The sequence below is a fragment of the Lucilia sericata genome, unplaced genomic scaffold (genome assembly GCF_015586225.1).
Source record: "Lucilia sericata isolate MDLA Ls3-8-SP2 unplaced genomic scaffold, ASM1558622v1 Contig000007F_arrow, whole genome shotgun sequence".
Taxonomy (NCBI): domain Eukaryota; kingdom Metazoa; phylum Arthropoda; class Insecta; order Diptera; family Calliphoridae; genus Lucilia; species Lucilia sericata.
In genome coordinates, this window is record NW_023994048.1 from 299,363 (window position 1) to 316,461 (window position 17,099).

Sequence of the window (17,099 nt, forward strand, 5' to 3'; positions counted from 1 at the left end):
ATGACTCTGTTAGCCTTTCTAATACTCTATTCCAATTCTAGAAATAAATAAAACACAGATTATTATTTTTTTGTTTTGTTTTTTGATTTTGTACAATTAATATATATATTTCCGTTCTTTTTCTGCTTTATTCGTAAATATATATAATTTGGATATATTTTTTGTTATTCTTAAGATTAAGAAAAATACTTAAATGAAAGTATACTTTGTTCCAATATTATTTATAAGAGATAATAAGGAACATCTTTTTTTCTCTATTTATTCTTTTTGAATTTGTAGAAATTTGAAGATTTAAAAAAGCAATATTTTAATAAACTTTTGCTAGGATGCCTAATTTAAAAAATATTGTTTTTCTTTAATAATTTGTTAATAAGAAAGTGAGAGGAAAAGTTATTAAAATATACATGATCTGTTTTGTGTTTTTGGTGGTTTTAGTTGCTATATTTATGATTTTTTTTAGAATAAAATTATAAACAAAATTTTTGTTTTTATATATAAACATTTATTTCTGTTTTTTGTTTGTTTGTTTTCTTATAATATTTTAATAATTTGTTCAATTTTTTTTTTATAGTTGCATGATTTGTTTTTTTTTTTTTTTTTTGTATGATGATACGATTTGTTGTGTAAATTACAAAAAGAAAATAAGATAATATTTATGAGAAATACTTAAAATTAAAAAAATATATATATATTGTATATATTTATTAAATTATATATATTTATAGTTATATAAAAAAAGTATATTAATGTATTTATTACTATGTAAAGGGGTACGTAATATTGCCGTTGAGAAAAATAAGAAATAAGTGTAATAATCAAACTTATAGAAGAGAAAATAGGTCTGCTGTATTACAATAATGAAATTATTACAACGAAAATTTGTTCCGTAATTTGTTTTTAATAAATTCATTTTTATTTTACAACTCTTTAAAAAGAACTAAAATTCAAACAACAGTCCTTGACTTTATAAAAGAAACAAAACTAAAGTTTTCACTACATATTTAATGAAGTTTAAGGATTATTTTAGTATTGTGTGTTTTTTTAGCAAATAGGAAGAGCAGGTTTGTTTTTCAATATGAGGTGGGTAGTTTTTTTTTCTGTTTTTCAGGAGGGGGAAAGAGACAAATTTCAAATATACATATGTTGTATGTATATAATTTCAGCAAAAAAAAAAAAAAGAAAATCTTGGTAATTACTGTTTTATTGTTTATTTAAATTTAAAAGTAAAATTATAGTTATTTTAAGAACTAAAAAAGTAGCAAAAAATTATTACATATAGTTTATATTTATTAAGGTAAGTGTGTTGGAGGTGAAAAAAACTGCTTTGTATGTTGTAATTGAATGAAAAAATATTTATATTGGATATTATGGATGCTGCATTATTGTATGTAATTTGTGTTATGGATTTGGAATGGTTTGTTTTTATTTATTTTAAACTTTAAGAAAATATATTGCAGAATTGTTTTTTTAAAGATGAAAATTAGGGTGTGAGTGTGACAATATAAATATTATTAAATTTGTATAATAAAACAATATATCCTTTGAATACAAGGATTCCCTGTGTATATGTGTGTGTGTGTGTATATAAGAAGAATGGGCCTATAGAGTTGTGGAGGGACAGACAGCATTTTTAGAAAAAAATAATGTTGATTTGGATGATTGTTGACTATGATTAAATTATAATTATAATTATATATAAAAAAAAGAACGCTGAAAGAGAGAAAAAGTAAAAAAATAATATAAATATTTTTTGCTTTATTTGAAAATTTAAAAAAAACTCTATGTTGAAGAAAACGCTTTGAAAAGAAATTGTAAAAATGTTTTGAATATTTAAAAATATTAAATTTCGCACATGTTATCTTTTTTGTTTAATTTGTTGCATTATTTCATGGTTATATTAAAATTCTACCAAATATTTATTAAAAATTTTTGAATAGTCTCTTCGTTTAACTTTTACTATTTCTTTCAATTAAACGCAATTTCATCATTTACAACCAAAACGAAAATTATAAAAATAAAAAGTAATTAGGAAAACTTACCACAACAAACTAAATTATGTTATTGATAATTTGTATTTGAATTATGCTGTTTAATAGCATAATGCTCTTGTATTTGTTTGTATTATTAAGAAAGACTTTCGGTTGCTTAGGTTGGTTTTGTTATCTTTTGTGTGTTTTTTAGTATTAAAAATTACTTTTTAATTTCTTGTTTTGTTTATATTATTTAGTTTTGTTTTTTTCTTGTTTTTCTTTGTTTAAAGTAAGGAAGTTTTATTTAGTAAGGTTGATGTCTTGGCTGGCGTCCTGTCCCTCTTTGTTTGCCGGATTGATAACCGCCACCAGAACCTTTAATAGATAAAAATCACAGAGATAATTAAAAAAAAACATAAACATTTTATTGAAAACATATACATTGAACTAAAACACATTTTTAAACTAATTTATTATAAATAAACTACAAAAATCCAACTACCAATTTTTTCTCGTATTTATTTTAAAACCAAAAGGATTTACATTTTCTTTATAATATATAAAATTTTGACCGATTTTTTATAATTTATGATTAAAATTATTTTTTGTTTTTTTGCTCAAAAATACCAATTGTTTTTTTCTTTATACAGTACAAATAGGAATTATTTGAAATAATTATACATACTACCTCCTTTGGGACCACCTCTGGGTCCACCAGCACCACGATTACCACCACCACCGCCTCCACCACTACCGTAACCACCACCGCTACCACCATAGCCATCATAACCTCCAGCATAGCCATAATCTTTTGTTATTTTAGGGCATTTGTGTGTTTTTTTTTTTTGGTTTAGGCAAGTGAGTTTTGGTTTTTTATTTTATTCATTTGATTTTTATTTATTATTTAATTACGTTTGTGTTCATTTTAAAAAATTATTTTTTTTATTTAGTTCGTTTTCATTGGTATTTTGTGTTAACACATTCATTTATGATTTTAATTAAAGAAAAATGTAAAAAAGCAAAAAGAAAACAAAATAACATAAGAAATCTGTATAAAATTACATTTAACTTCTACAAATATTTGCTACTTTACATTACACTACAACATTTCTTTTAAAAAAAGTGTCATATTATAGGAGAAAATACGGTCAAAATTATGTTTTTTTTTAATTGCTTATTTATAGATAGTAGTGGGAAAACAAAAAGTTAAAATGGTGAAAGGGGAGACAGGTCTTTTAAAACACACAATAATTTTTTTGTAGTTTAATATTTTTCTTTAGTTATTTTTCGAATTTAATATTTTACCTTTAGTTTTATTAATGGGTTGGTTGGTTAAACATTTCATCTCCCTTTTAATTCGATTTATACGCATTTTATATGCATGATTTTAGGTTTATTTTAAGTATATTTTGTCCTATTCAACTTGGCATTAACTAAAGTTAAAGATTTTTAAATGTAGATAACTCGTTTCCAGTTATTATAATTGTACTTAAGTTAAAGGATATCGATGAAGGATAAAGAGATATTTCAGCCAGCTTATCTTTCCGTATGCATATAATAACGAGAAACAAATTATCGGCATTATAAAATCCTACCTTTGTAATAATGGGTCTAAGTATTTCAAAAATTCCAATCCATCCAATGGACAAACATATTTTCGCAAGTCACATATAATAATCAAATCTTTCTAAAATAGGATACATTCGAAGAGTTTAATAAAATTTCAAAAGTTTATACATGTCCAATATTTCAAGATCTTGTTTGTGATGGGGTTTGAACACCACTAATGGCTTAAACAATATCTATCTTAATAATACGGGTTCATTACTCGATATTACACATTCACCCTTACTCTGCATTTCGATTACGTTTCCGCATTCAGTTACGCTACGATCGAAAATTGGTATTCCAGCAAAAAACGGAATCGTAAGAAAAATAAGAAGCAATTGCATTTTATTTCAATCGATCGTAACTACGTTTTTGTAAGTTATTTTAGTGACGAAGCTTCGAATCGAAAACAGAGAAAATTTCGATTCTAATTGAAATGCAGAATAGGGGTGAATATAATGTACAACAATAGGAAACCAACTGGCAACACGACCGGCCGTTCCCGCGTCTATTGGATTTTCACTCCGATCGCTGAGATTGATGAACAAATATTCCCCAATCAACATCCTCAGAAAATAACAACTTTTAAAGTTTCAAGTTTCCAATATGCCAATAGAAATTAAAACAGATTTACTGCAATCTGCTTTGCTAAACAATAAAATTTTGTCAATTGTGCACCGAAAATAATCCTCATATTTGTTCTGTCTTATATGCTGTGCAATCTCGTAAAACTGTAATTTCAAATAAAATGTATAAAATTTACATATTGAGCCTGTGAATTTGTAGCCAAAGTCATGTTATTTAACTTCGATTAGAAAACAACATTCAGCCCTTATTACCGATATGTAAAAAACAAAAAAAAAAACCGTCTCTTAATATCTATTAAAAACCAACGTTGTTGAAACAAAAAAGAATCCTGTGAAATTGTTATGAGGAAAACAAGTTAGGGAAAACACATTTTTAATAACGACGAAAATAGCGCCTTCTTTACTAATAAATACATGAGAAACAAAAAAATGTTTTTTAGGGTTTTTTCTTTTATTTGCTCTTTTTTTTAATTACATATACACATGATGTCTAATATAAGGCATTTTTTTCATAAGATAAAAAACAATTTATAATAATTTAAGCTGTGGTGTTTTGACATATTTTTTTCTTTCCTTTTTTTCCTCTTATAAACAAAATATCGTGAGAACTTTTGTTTATAGCGAAAAAAAAGTATAACACAAAATATATATTATATAAGTTGGTTGTTGCTTGATTGATTTGGGGCGCAAAGCGGCGCTCATATATAATTTTTTGTTTAATATACTAAAAACATATTAGTTATATAAAAAGAATGTTAATTTGAATTGGCTTAAATTTCTTTCTCATGTTTCTACAATGCATTTTTTGATTTTTTTTCTTTAGTTGACATTACAAAGTTTTGTGATTTAATTTTTTACCTTATTTTCCACACAACAATTTCAGCGTTAAAAAACTTGAAAATTTGCAAACATTTTCATTCAAGGGAATTGAAATAACGTTAAAACGTTTTTGGTAAGTTATTTTAGTGTTTGTTTCTTTTTCATTTAGGATGTTTCTTTTTTTTTGGAATTATAGTTTGGCAAAAAATTTTTGTGTGTTTTAATGTCTCACCTCACCGCAGTTAAAGGGGGGATTGGATTTTTTGTTATATATGTATAATATTTATATGTTTAAATGTTTTAATACAAGAAAATTTATTTTTTAAATTTATCATACGATTTTTTCAAGAAAAACAAAAACAAATTTACTATTTTATTTTTAAGGACTTTTTCATTTTTAAGTATTGTTAGAGAAAAAATAAAAAAAAATTGAACAAAATACTAAAACTAAAAAGTGGAATTTTAAAATTTATAAGAAAAAAATTATTAATTAAAAAATAGAATTCAAGACAAAAAAAATTATGTTTAAACTACTACATAACAAAGTTATACTAAAAAATACAATTAAAAATTAATTACGGAAAAAAATTATTAAAATTAACCACAAAAAACCAGGTTAAAAAATTAAAGACTTAAGCAAAAAAGTTGAAAAACAAAACTTCAAGGTTTTTTTAATTTCAAAAATAAAAATGGTGTGTGAGGCGAAACATTTGAAAATTCGGTATTACAATGTTTTTTTTTAAGATTTTTAAAAGGTATATTTTAAAATAATAAAAAAATAATTAAAAATATATGTATTTATATTTTTAAACTATATAAAAAATTATTAATTAGGCAAATAATAAAGATTTAAAAACATAATGGCAAATACTTAAAAAATATTCATAAAAGTAATAATGATGCTTTTATCAATATTTTGAAAATATTTTATATTAATTTTTAACTTTTATAACTTAAATTTATATAAGAGATATATTATATGAATGAAAAAACATTGAGAAACATGCAAGTGGTTAATAAAAATATATAAATGTATATATTGTTGTTGTTTTTTTTTTATAAATATAAAATAAAGTATAATTGTTTTTGTATTACATAATTGGATAAATATATAAATTTTAATTTTATTTTTCTTTTTTCAAAGGTTTATATTAATAATAAAAAAAATTTAAGACGGCTTTATATTTACACCTACCACACGAACTACTCAAACACAAGTGACAAACATAAAAGAAATAAATGAATAGAAACTTTTTGAAAAAGTTTTTTTTCACCTTCTTATTAACTTTGTTCTAGAATTAGAGTAGTTGAGTAGTGAGTGATTATTATTAGTAGAAAATATGTTTTATAAGTTAAAAAAAATTGTTTCAAATCTTGTTTAAAATTGTTTTATTAATTATAAATCATTAACCCGTTATTTGTTTGCGTTTTATTTTCATTGCTTTAGTTTTAAAAATTGACGAAGTGTGTTTTCATAATGAAAATTAAATTAATTATAATAAATTTAAACGCCGCATTTACGCGTAAAAATCTAACTGATGGTAAAAAAAAATAAGTAAAGTTATTTATTAAGCTGCTGATGGTGGACCAAAAACTAATTTAAATAATTATTGGGAAGAAAAAACAAGGAGTTTTAATTGATCGTTTCTTTTATTATTCATTCATTTTCTTTTAAATAACAAATTGTCCGAAGGCAAATAAAAGATTATCACCCCAAATATACGTTAACTAACAATCAGAGTTTGTTAACGTATAAAAGGGAAGTAAAAAATTTTTAATTTAGAGAAAAAACTTCCTTTGCTAACGCTCCCACAGTTTAAAACACCTTCAACAAATGTATTTTTATAATTGGAATATCTGTTGACACTTTCCCCGCTCTTCTTTAACAATTATAAAAAAATGGAGATCGAGTATTGATGGAAAAACGTATTGCACGTTATACTTAAGGGGGAAACAATTTCACTTTTCAAATACCAAAATGTTTGCAGGATTCTTCAACTGGAGAGTGTTAGTTATAAAAGCTAAAACTATCTAAATTATGAGTTATTTTACTCATTTGAATATTTTTAAGGCCAGAAAGTGGTAGAGAAGTAAAGGAAACTATTTCTCTTGTTGCTACAACGTCTTGCTTCGTTTCTAACCTTAAAACTATTGTGAGGAGTTTTTTTGTTTGTTTGTATATAAAATGTTTGTAAATATATATTATTGCATATTAAAAATATATGCACGTATTTGTTTCTTAGAATATCAAATTGTATTTCTCTTTTGTTTCTCCACAAAGTGTTATAAAAAAATGTATAACAATTTATGGTTCTTTCATTCATTCGACCACTCTCTTTTGATTGAGTGGTGAACGAGTAGTATGTATATTTGTATGTCTATATTTCTATATATATTATTAAATATAAAGGCTTTGTTTTTTATTTGACTTTAAGCCAAATTAATGATTAATAATAAATATTTATAAAATAAATAACTATGTATTAGGGAGGAGGGGTGGGTGGTTTGGCCGGTTGATTCGTTTTAGGAATAAAGAAGAAAAAGTAAAAGTCTTTGAGGGTTGGTTGATGGGAATAAATAACAAAAACTTTAGAGTTTGCCAAAATAAATAAAGGCACATTGCATTGCATTTTTGTGTTTTATAAACATTTCTATATGAATATTCCATTTTAATTTGTATTTTTGTTGAGTAGTAAACATTTAAAATAGAGAGAATGAAGAAAATTCAATCATTATTTGTGTATTTATATAAAATGTTTTGGCACAATGAGGTATGAATGTGTTTTTAATTATTTAAGGCAAAAAAAACTGTATAAACATACATTACATCCATTCACTTCTAGAGCTCAGCTCGAAGATTGTAATACAAAAATGTTTGAAACTAAATAGAATCGTTTTTCCACTGGAAAATAATAAATGTATGTAATGTTTATTATTATATAAAATGACTACTGCTTGGAAGTTTTTGTTGCACTTTTATGTTTTGGTATTTGTTCTAAGCTTTTACTTTTATATCAGGTCGATCGGTAAATCTTTCCTTTCTTTTTCCTTTATTCTGTTATTCGTTTCAAACAAATAGAACTTAATTTCTTGTTTGCATTTTGTTCCTACTACAACTACAATTATATGTTTGTATGTATGTATGTATGTATACAAATGTTTAAACTCTCTCGCTCGCTCGTTGGCTTTTTATTTTCTAGAGGTGTTTGTTATTGTTAATTAATTAATAATGGAACTTATTTTTTAATCAACACACACACTCACTCACACATGTTTAATAACACACACGCTTCGTCAGTTTTTTTATTTGTTGGTTAGTTATTTTAAATACTCTTGCTTTTAATCTTTTACTTTAGATATTTAATAAATTTATTTTAGTTTTTAGCTTTACGTTAATGGTCGTTGTTGGTGATTTAGATTTCATTTTTTTTAAATTAATTTTAAGCAATATTGAAACAAATTTATTTTGTTTTTTCTTCTTTCGTTTAACAAATTAAAAAGAAAAATATTTAGAAAAATATTATATTTTTTGTAGGTATATATTAAAATTTATCAATAATTATAATTATTATATTAAATATTGTTATTTAAAACAAAAAAACTTTAATAATAGAAGAAAATATTAATCATGTCTAAAATTTGTTTTTGTTTTTCTTTTAAAATCAAACAAATAATAAAAAAATATATAAGATTATATTAAGATGGTTTAAAAATACCTAAATCAAATCAATATATCAATAAAAAATAACAGTAATCATCATGAGTCTATTGCCACAATTCTGAGTTTTTGTTCAATTTTATTGTACAAAAAGAACAAGTTGAAGTTGGTGGTGTTGTTTGTGTCTATTGTGTTGTTTTGCATGTTTTCTTTCTTTTTTGTTTGTTTTGTTGTTAATTGTTTTTGCTTTTGTTTTTTTTTTTTTGTAAATATCTTTTAATTTTCGCGGTTTCTTTACTAAAGAAACTTATTTGAATTGTTGTTGTTGATAATTACTGTTATTTTTGTGATAATTGGATGATGTGTTGTTATTGTAAAAACTAGAAGATGTTTGTGTAGGAGTACTATTATTATAATTATTTTGGTATTTACCGTAGCCATAATCGTAGCCATTGAAAAATCCACCACTGTAGTAATCACCATAACCGGCATCGTAACCATAACTACTATAGGGATATGCACCAGGACCAGACCATTGATGAGAATAACCTATAAAAATGTTTAAATTTTGTTTGTTTTTTAATTTTTTTAGTTTCGAGCACAGTTTTATTTTTTTGTTAAAGATTTTTTATTGGAAATTTTATTAGAAACTTTTCTGTTTGAATTTATTTGAGATTAATTATTGCTTTTTTCTAAATAAGAGACAAAATATATGCAAAATGAAAAAGAGGCAAAAACTCCATAGGTTTAACAAGTGGTCCGATTCTGGTCATATTCTTTATTACTAATTGCATATAAAGAGTTTTGTGACATTGGGGAAAATAATTAACTTTTTTAATATCAGAAAGACCACTTTAATATATTTACAATAATTATTATTATAATAATACAACAGTTGTATTACTGTAGTTTCATATAAATACTTAATTAGATACAAATGGATTAAGGGAAGTTATAAGAGATATTGAAATATCAAAAATGTTATTTTTTACTGGTTACAGAATTTCAATATGTAACGTAACCATCGGCACATCAAATATATTTGGGAGACAACCATCGATATTCGTTCAAGTTTTACAAAACAAAATAAAAATATACATTTCTACATTTCTTTAAGATATCAATTCACTTAAAATTATTTATTAATTAAAACTTTGTATACTCCTAAGGCTGATGTCAGAGTGCCTGCTACAAGCGATGCGAAGCTTTGCGCTATAGACTTTTGCTTGTGTTTTCTCGCATCAAGCATTGCTTTCACTCTGACATGACACATAGGAAAACACAAGGAAAGGTTTGAAGCGCAAAGCTTCGCATTGCTTGTAGCAGGAACTCTGACATCAGCCTAAGGAAAGAATTCATTTCAAATCCAAAAGCACATTAAATTTGTCAAAACTATAGGCAACAATAAAAACAAGATCCAATATAGACTAGACAGTAGTAAGGTATATATACTGCACTATAGTGAAGGCTACAATCGAATCCAAATTATAGTCCAGACTTTAGTAAATATGTATACAACACTATTTACTTAAGTAAAGTTTACAATAAATGTTTATTTTGTTGTTTCACCTCTTGCATTGTAAGAGATTATAAACCTCAAAATAAATAGGTTCGGCATTTGATAATCTAACTTGAAGACATTAATAAATTGAACAAAAATAAATCGTCCAAGAGATAAACAACAAATCACACAAATAAGGTGAATTTTTCATTAAATTTTTCAATACGTATAAAAAGAGCCACCATGCCTTAAACAACATTACACCATGAAACATAAATGATCAATAATTTACTTTAAGTTAAGTATGGGGTATTGCAGATTTTACACCTTTGAAGTCTTAATAAAAAAATACGAAAAGTTTCTACTAATTTTCCTACTCTTTAGACAGATATCAGTTTTAATAAAAACACAATGTAATAAAATAAATTAAACTCACCACCACGTCCGTAGCCACCACGACCACCACGTACACCACCGCGACCACCGCGCATCATCATCATTTGATTTTCTGGTTTGGGGGTGGCACGTTTTACATCAACTTCCTTGCCGGAGATTTTTTGTTTGGGTGTTTTCAACAATTCAGTAACAACTTGTTCTGAATCGAAGGTAATGAAACAGAAACCTTTACGTTGGGACTTTTGCTTATCGAAAGGCATTTCAACATCGACAATCTATAAAATAAAATGAACACAAATAAACAAAATAATTAATAAATTGTAAAATTGAATAGTTAAAGTTGTTTTTAAAACTTACATTGCCGAATTGACTGAAGTAGGTTTTGATTTCATCATCACTGATTTCGGTGGTCAAGCCACCGACAAAGATTTTACCATGGCGGGCTTTAGCTTTCTTGGGATCAACTTTCTTGTTGTTGATAACATGTTCGCCAGCTTCATTAACTTTATCAATAGCATCAGTTTGTGTGAATACAATAAATGCAAAACCACGAGAACGTCCAGTTTGTGGATCTGTTTTAACATTGATGCTTTCAATTTCGCCGAATTTGCTGAAATGTTCGCGCAATTCCTCTGTAAATTTAAAAATGTATAAATAATTAGTTTTGTTTTTTAAGTATTCGTTAAATATTTATTTATTTAGATATTTAAATTTTCGTTGTTGTTACTTACTTTCTGAGGTTTCCCAGCTTAAACCGCCAACAAATAATTTTCTGTAAAATTGTTTAATAGAGAAAAAAAGACAATTTAGTTTAAGTTCAAAACCTATACTTAAAATAAGTTAATTAAATGTGTGATTATTATTCAAAGACACTTTATAAATAAAATATTTATTATTTCTTTTCAAAACTTAATTTTGAAATTTTACTTTTAAAATTTATTATGAGTACAATAGAAAGCGTTACGTTTTAACAACACGATTTTCACTTACAAATTTATATGGAATTTGAAAAAAAAAAACAAATCACCAAATCTAATATCGAAAAAGAATTTTAAAACGAGTCAAAAAGAGAAATCAAACGACAATTATTTTACGTAGTATTTTTTCAAATATGCTAAAAGTTCAATAGACAAAAAAATCTTACGTTAAATTTAAACAAATCTAGACAAATATCATAAATAAATAAGACTGGCCAAAAAATTTACATAACGAGAGAATATACGAGTATATCAAAATGTTTAACACCGCTCTAAAAAACTTGTTCGTTTGGTTGTAAATCAAATCAAGTAAATTTGAACGTTAACTTTTAGATTTAATTTCGTTTCGTTTAAAAAAATTGCAAACAAATATACAACAATTATTTTATTTTTATTATTATTAACAATTAAATATTATCGTTAAAATGACAACAACGTTAAGTAGTGTTTTAATCCAATTCAAAATTTCATTCATACGCAATAGGATAAACTAGAAATTTTTGTGTGTATTTTTTATTTATGCTTTACTATGATAAATACCATCATCATCTCATTGGAGGTCAGTGTCGCTGATGTCTGGAGCACAAATCACAGTTGTCCACAAAATACATCGTCTCTTGTGTCGCAGAACACCTGCTGCACAGCACAATTCTTTCATTCATTCAATCGTTTCTGGTCAACAAAGCAGCTGTTTGTGGAGTGAAGCGTTGCGTTTTGTTTTATTTGTATGTTTCCACTTAGAAGCTACAATGGTTTGGTATGGTTATGGCTTATAGTACCTGCCGGAGAGGAACAAGATTAGTTCACTCAAACACAACAGGAAAATCAATGATATATAGATTATGGTTTATTTTTATTTTGTTGGTTATTACATGTGTGTTATTTGCATCCATTATTTTTTTCATTATGTACATATTATTAAAAAAAAAAAAAACTTTCTTTACTAATCTCAAAAGTAAGAATAATTGCGCCACCACTTTCCTGAGAACTTATTAATCCATACATATATGTTTGGTTAAAATTCTTATAATTGATTACATTTTGTTTTATGTACTTTCTTCTTTTTGATTTGACGATTGAAGTTAATAAAATTATTAAATTTAAGTTGTTTTCTTAATACTAAAATCAATGATTGGAATCTACGGTAATATTGTATTTTATGGCACTAGAATAAGCTACATATACACTTGTATGTTTGTATTCAAGTTAAGATAATAATTGAGAAAAACTAAAAAGGTGTTTTGTTTTTTGAAAAATATATGCTTTATTTATGTAGAAAGTTTTGTACGTTAACAATTATTTTTTTTTAATTTTAATTTAAGAACTACAAATAACACAATCACAATAAGTAATGCTTAAACCGAAATCTCTAAAACTTATTGAGAATCCAATCATTGAAATATATTTGTTGTTTGATCTTTAAATGTTTTAATTTTTATAAAATTATAATTAAATAAAAGAATTAATCAACCACAAAATAAAAGAAAAAACTAAATACTAATAGAACACAAAATATCCTTAGCAATTATTAAACCTAATCTTTTGAACAACGTCGATTGGAAGAACATGTATTAATAACCTTCACCGTTTAAACTAACCATTAAGGTAGCCTTACTATCGATAAATATTATTTCTGTTGAATTTAAAAATGATATCTAGGTAGTTCATTTTTTAAAGGGGTTTTGGAATCTGTCTACAATCTATTGACTAGTCTATAGAATAGCTTATGTACTACTCAGCAACAATTTATAACACAAAGAATAGACTTCCCCATGCCTTTGGGGAGTCCAACTTAATAGAAACCTCCTAATAGATTTCTTTTTATAAAATGTACATTATTGTATGAATAACTTTTCAATGACATTTGTATTTTTCTCGATAGTTAATAATTTTTATCACCAAACACATGTTCATTTTGTTTAAAAATTTCCAGCCTCTAATTCCTTCCAAAATTTTACGATTATAAAAATTTAACATTAAAAATTATTCTTACGAATTTCTACTACAAATCTAGACAAATTATTTTTGCAAAAATATCATTAAACGTGATTAATCCTTTTTAACAAAAAAAAAAGTAAACAATCGTTTTTTTCAATGATCATTTTAGGTATACATACACACAAACATATACCACGCACACACACACACACTCATAAAAGTATAAACAGCGACCGGTATATACAAACGAAAGATATACACAAAACAAAAGTAATGATGACAAATAAAGAAGAAAAAATGCGAACCGCCATTTTGATAAAATGACGAGGCAAACGAAAATTTGAAAGATAGAAAAAAAACTAGCAGAACCAGAAGAAAAAAAAAACTAAGAGAAAACAAATAAAAAAAGAAAATTTGCAAAACAAGGCATAATCAAAACTTAAGCATGCGTTTTCTATGAAAAAACTTAACCTCACATTTAAATAAACATGATTTTTAAATATTTAATAATTGCTATTGTTCGAAAATTGCTATTGCAAAAAATAAAAAAAAATATCAGAGTACTATGTAAAAACAAATTTAAAGTAATATTTTAAAACCTAAAAATACATCACAATTTGTTTGATTTATTCAAGTACAGTTGTACACACACGCGCAAATAATGGGGGGAACAAACATAAGACCACAGCCAATACAATATATTTTATAAAAAGAAATAACTCAAAAAAATACCAAAGTAGAGAAATAATCCTCGATTCTTTTTAATTCCATATTTCTGGGTGGCATGTGTATACAATTTTTTTTTCTTATCGAAGTATCTCAACGTCGTACTATATAGTTTTTTCTATTTACGTAACAAAATTTTTTTAATGAATTTTGTTTAAATTTAAGAAAAACGCAATTAAATATTAGAAAATTGTTTAAATACCTGTCATCGTCGCGTGCATTTGTATCGTTGGCATTTCCATTGGTGTTACCGGCAGTTCCACCATTTTCTTTTTCATTAGCGCTGACGTCTTGTGAGAAATCTTCACCATTCATTTCACAATCTTGATTCTTGTTATCGGCCATTATGTATGGGATTTGTGTTTATTTCTTTATATTAATATAAATTTCAATATTTTTTTAATATTACTAAACTTCACTTGTTTTTTTGTGTATTACAAAATTAAAACTACACAATTTCTAATATTTTTCTTCAAATTATTCTGTTCTGCGACGACACGAGCGGTTAAGCTGATGACTTGTAGTACATTACCGGAAAGAAGACAGAAGTTGACGATGGTTCACTAGCTATTCGTGAAATCTTCTTTTTTACTACGCTGAATACAATCACGTGCTGAATTTCGTATTTACTAGCGTATTTCTATAGTTGTCTCTTTTTGTTTTGCTGGAAATAGTGTTGCCACATAGCGTTTGTTTCTTGTATTTGAATTAATGAAAAAATAAAAATCTGATTTTCAATACAAAGTCTTGATTAATAAATAAATACTTTGTAGAAGAAATGTTTTGTCACAGCCTAATACAGTTTTATTTCTTATGGTATGCAATGCTAACGATAATATAGAGACATCAAAGATTATTTTCGGTATTCGTAAAGATATTAATAGTTTATTTTTGGTTTATAAACCATCAATAACTTTATTATTTTTATGAATATATTATGACAATGTGTTTTGACAGAAGAGCACCACAGAGACATAATACCGCGCTGTCGTACCGCAGCATAAAACGCTTTGCTGCAGCAAGAGAATTATTTTTTTCTTATATAGTTGTCCTTTTTTTTGTCTGCTAATAGCCATTGGCCGGAAAAAGGCAGAAATAGTGTTAAAGAAAAATCTTTTTACTCTGCTGAATACCAAACGAGCTGAATTTCATATTTACTAGCGTATTCCTATAGTTGTCTCTCCTTGTTTTGCTTCTAAATAGTGGTGCCACATGGTATGCGTTTTATTTTAAGACAACCCATTTTTCGATTATTTGCATGTTTAATATATTTATACCAACTTCACACGGTAGTTGAATTACTTAATTCGGCCTCTGAATTAAAAGAGCCAATTAACCCGTTTCCACTACGCATTCGTAATTTGTTTTGGCAGTTCATCGCCATGTTGTTTTCTAATACATTATTTTGTTATTATACCCTACACCACTATAGTGGGGAGGGTATTATGCGTTTGTGCTGATGTTTGTAACACCCAAAAATATTGGTCCTACACCCACCTTAAAGTATACCAATCGACTCAGAATCACTTCCTGAGTCGATTAAGCTATGTCCGTCTGTCCGTCCGTCCGTCCGTCCGTCTGTCTGTCTGTCTGTGTGTCCATGTAAACCTTGTGCGCACTCTACAGGTCGCAATTTTTGAAATAATTTGATGAAATTTGGAACATGCACTTCTCTTGGCCCAAGGACGAACGCTATTGAAAATGGTTGAAATCGGTCCATTATTTCACCTAGCCCCCATACAACCGGACCCCCCGAATAGGGCTTTTGACCTCATAATTATGTTAAATGATCTGCTATCTCTACAAAAATTGGAAAAGTTTAGTTTTATATATGTCTTAATAATGGTAGTGATTTTCGTAAAGATCGGGCATTATTTGACCCTAGCCCCCATACAAAGTCCCCCTCAGAAAATGACTTGAATGTCCACAATTCACTTATAAACAGTAGTATCACGATGAAATTTGGCACAAATGAGTTTTATATAAACATAATTCCCAACAATAAATTTTATAGGGATCGGACTAAGTTTTACTCTAGCCCCCATATAAGTGGACCTTCCGGTTTGGGCCTTTTAGCTCATAACTTTGTCAAATATACTACTATCTCTCCAAAAATCGCCACAACTAAGTTGGATATAATTATAAATAACTCTGTAGATTTTTATAATGATCGGGCATTATTTGACCCTATCCCCCATTCAAAATCCCCTTCAGGAAATGACTTGAATGTCCACAATTCACTTATAAACACTAGTATCAATATGAAAATTACCACAAATAGATTTTATATAAACATTTTATATAAAATGTCGACATTAAATTTTATAAGGATCGGACCAATTTTTGCCCTAGCCCCCATACAACCGGACCTACCGATTAGGGCCTCTTAGCTCATAACTACGATAAATATACTAATATCTTCCCAAAAATTGGCACAACTAAGTTTGATATGTAATTATAAAATTTATGTAAAATAAAAAGTAATTTTGAATATAATTTGTTAAAATGTGTCACATACTATTCTCTGGATCCACTGACGATGGCTGTTGAAAATGATTGAAATCGGTCTTCTATTTTTCCTAGTCAGCATACAACCGAATATGAACAGACATTATTTGGAACCTGTATAAGATTAACAGAAATGCTTCATTATTGAAATTAATCACATTTAATGTTCGCAATTGGTGTAGGGTATCATATGGTCGGCCACGCCCGACTATAATTTCTTACTTGTTTTTTTTTTTTTTTTTTGAATATTTGTATGTGCATGATATAAAAATAGGTTTGTTACACTGTTTTAACAAATTAAGTAATATATTTTCTATTTATTTGTATTTTTTGTAATTTGATTTGTCAACCACAAATGAAAACAAACAGCTGATTATGATAAATACCCGATGGCAGTCATTAATTTGTAAT

The 17,099-nt window shown here is 26.4% G+C and overlaps 1 protein-coding gene across 3 annotated transcripts; it reads right to left on the reverse strand.

Moving 5' to 3' along the window:
- Positions 1-1,183: 1,183 nt before the first annotated feature.
- LOC119602432 (RNA-binding protein squid) lies at positions 1,184-15,107 on the reverse strand. Of its 3 annotated transcripts, none has more exons than XM_037953958.1 (8): positions 14,383-14,747; positions 11,271-11,311; positions 10,897-11,171; positions 10,580-10,814; positions 9,075-9,191; positions 2,659-2,778; positions 2,040-2,345; positions 1,184-1,710 (listed from the first exon to the last, which is right to left on the reverse strand). In XM_037953958.1, the coding sequence occupies exons 1-7, from the start codon at positions 14,523-14,525 to the stop codon at positions 2,275-2,277; spliced, it is 1,002 nt and encodes a 333-aa protein (XP_037809886.1). In that variant the 5' UTR covers positions 14,526-14,747; the 3' UTR covers positions 1,184-1,710; positions 2,040-2,274. The 3 variants fall into 3 exon arrangements, with proteins under 3 accessions (XP_037809886.1, XP_037809876.1, XP_037809896.1); XM_037953948.1 differs by having other exon boundaries at positions 2,656-2,778; XM_037953968.1 differs by lacking the exon at positions 2,659-2,778 and having other exon boundaries at positions 14,383-15,107.
- Between the last annotated feature and the right edge of the window lie 1,992 nt (positions 15,108-17,099).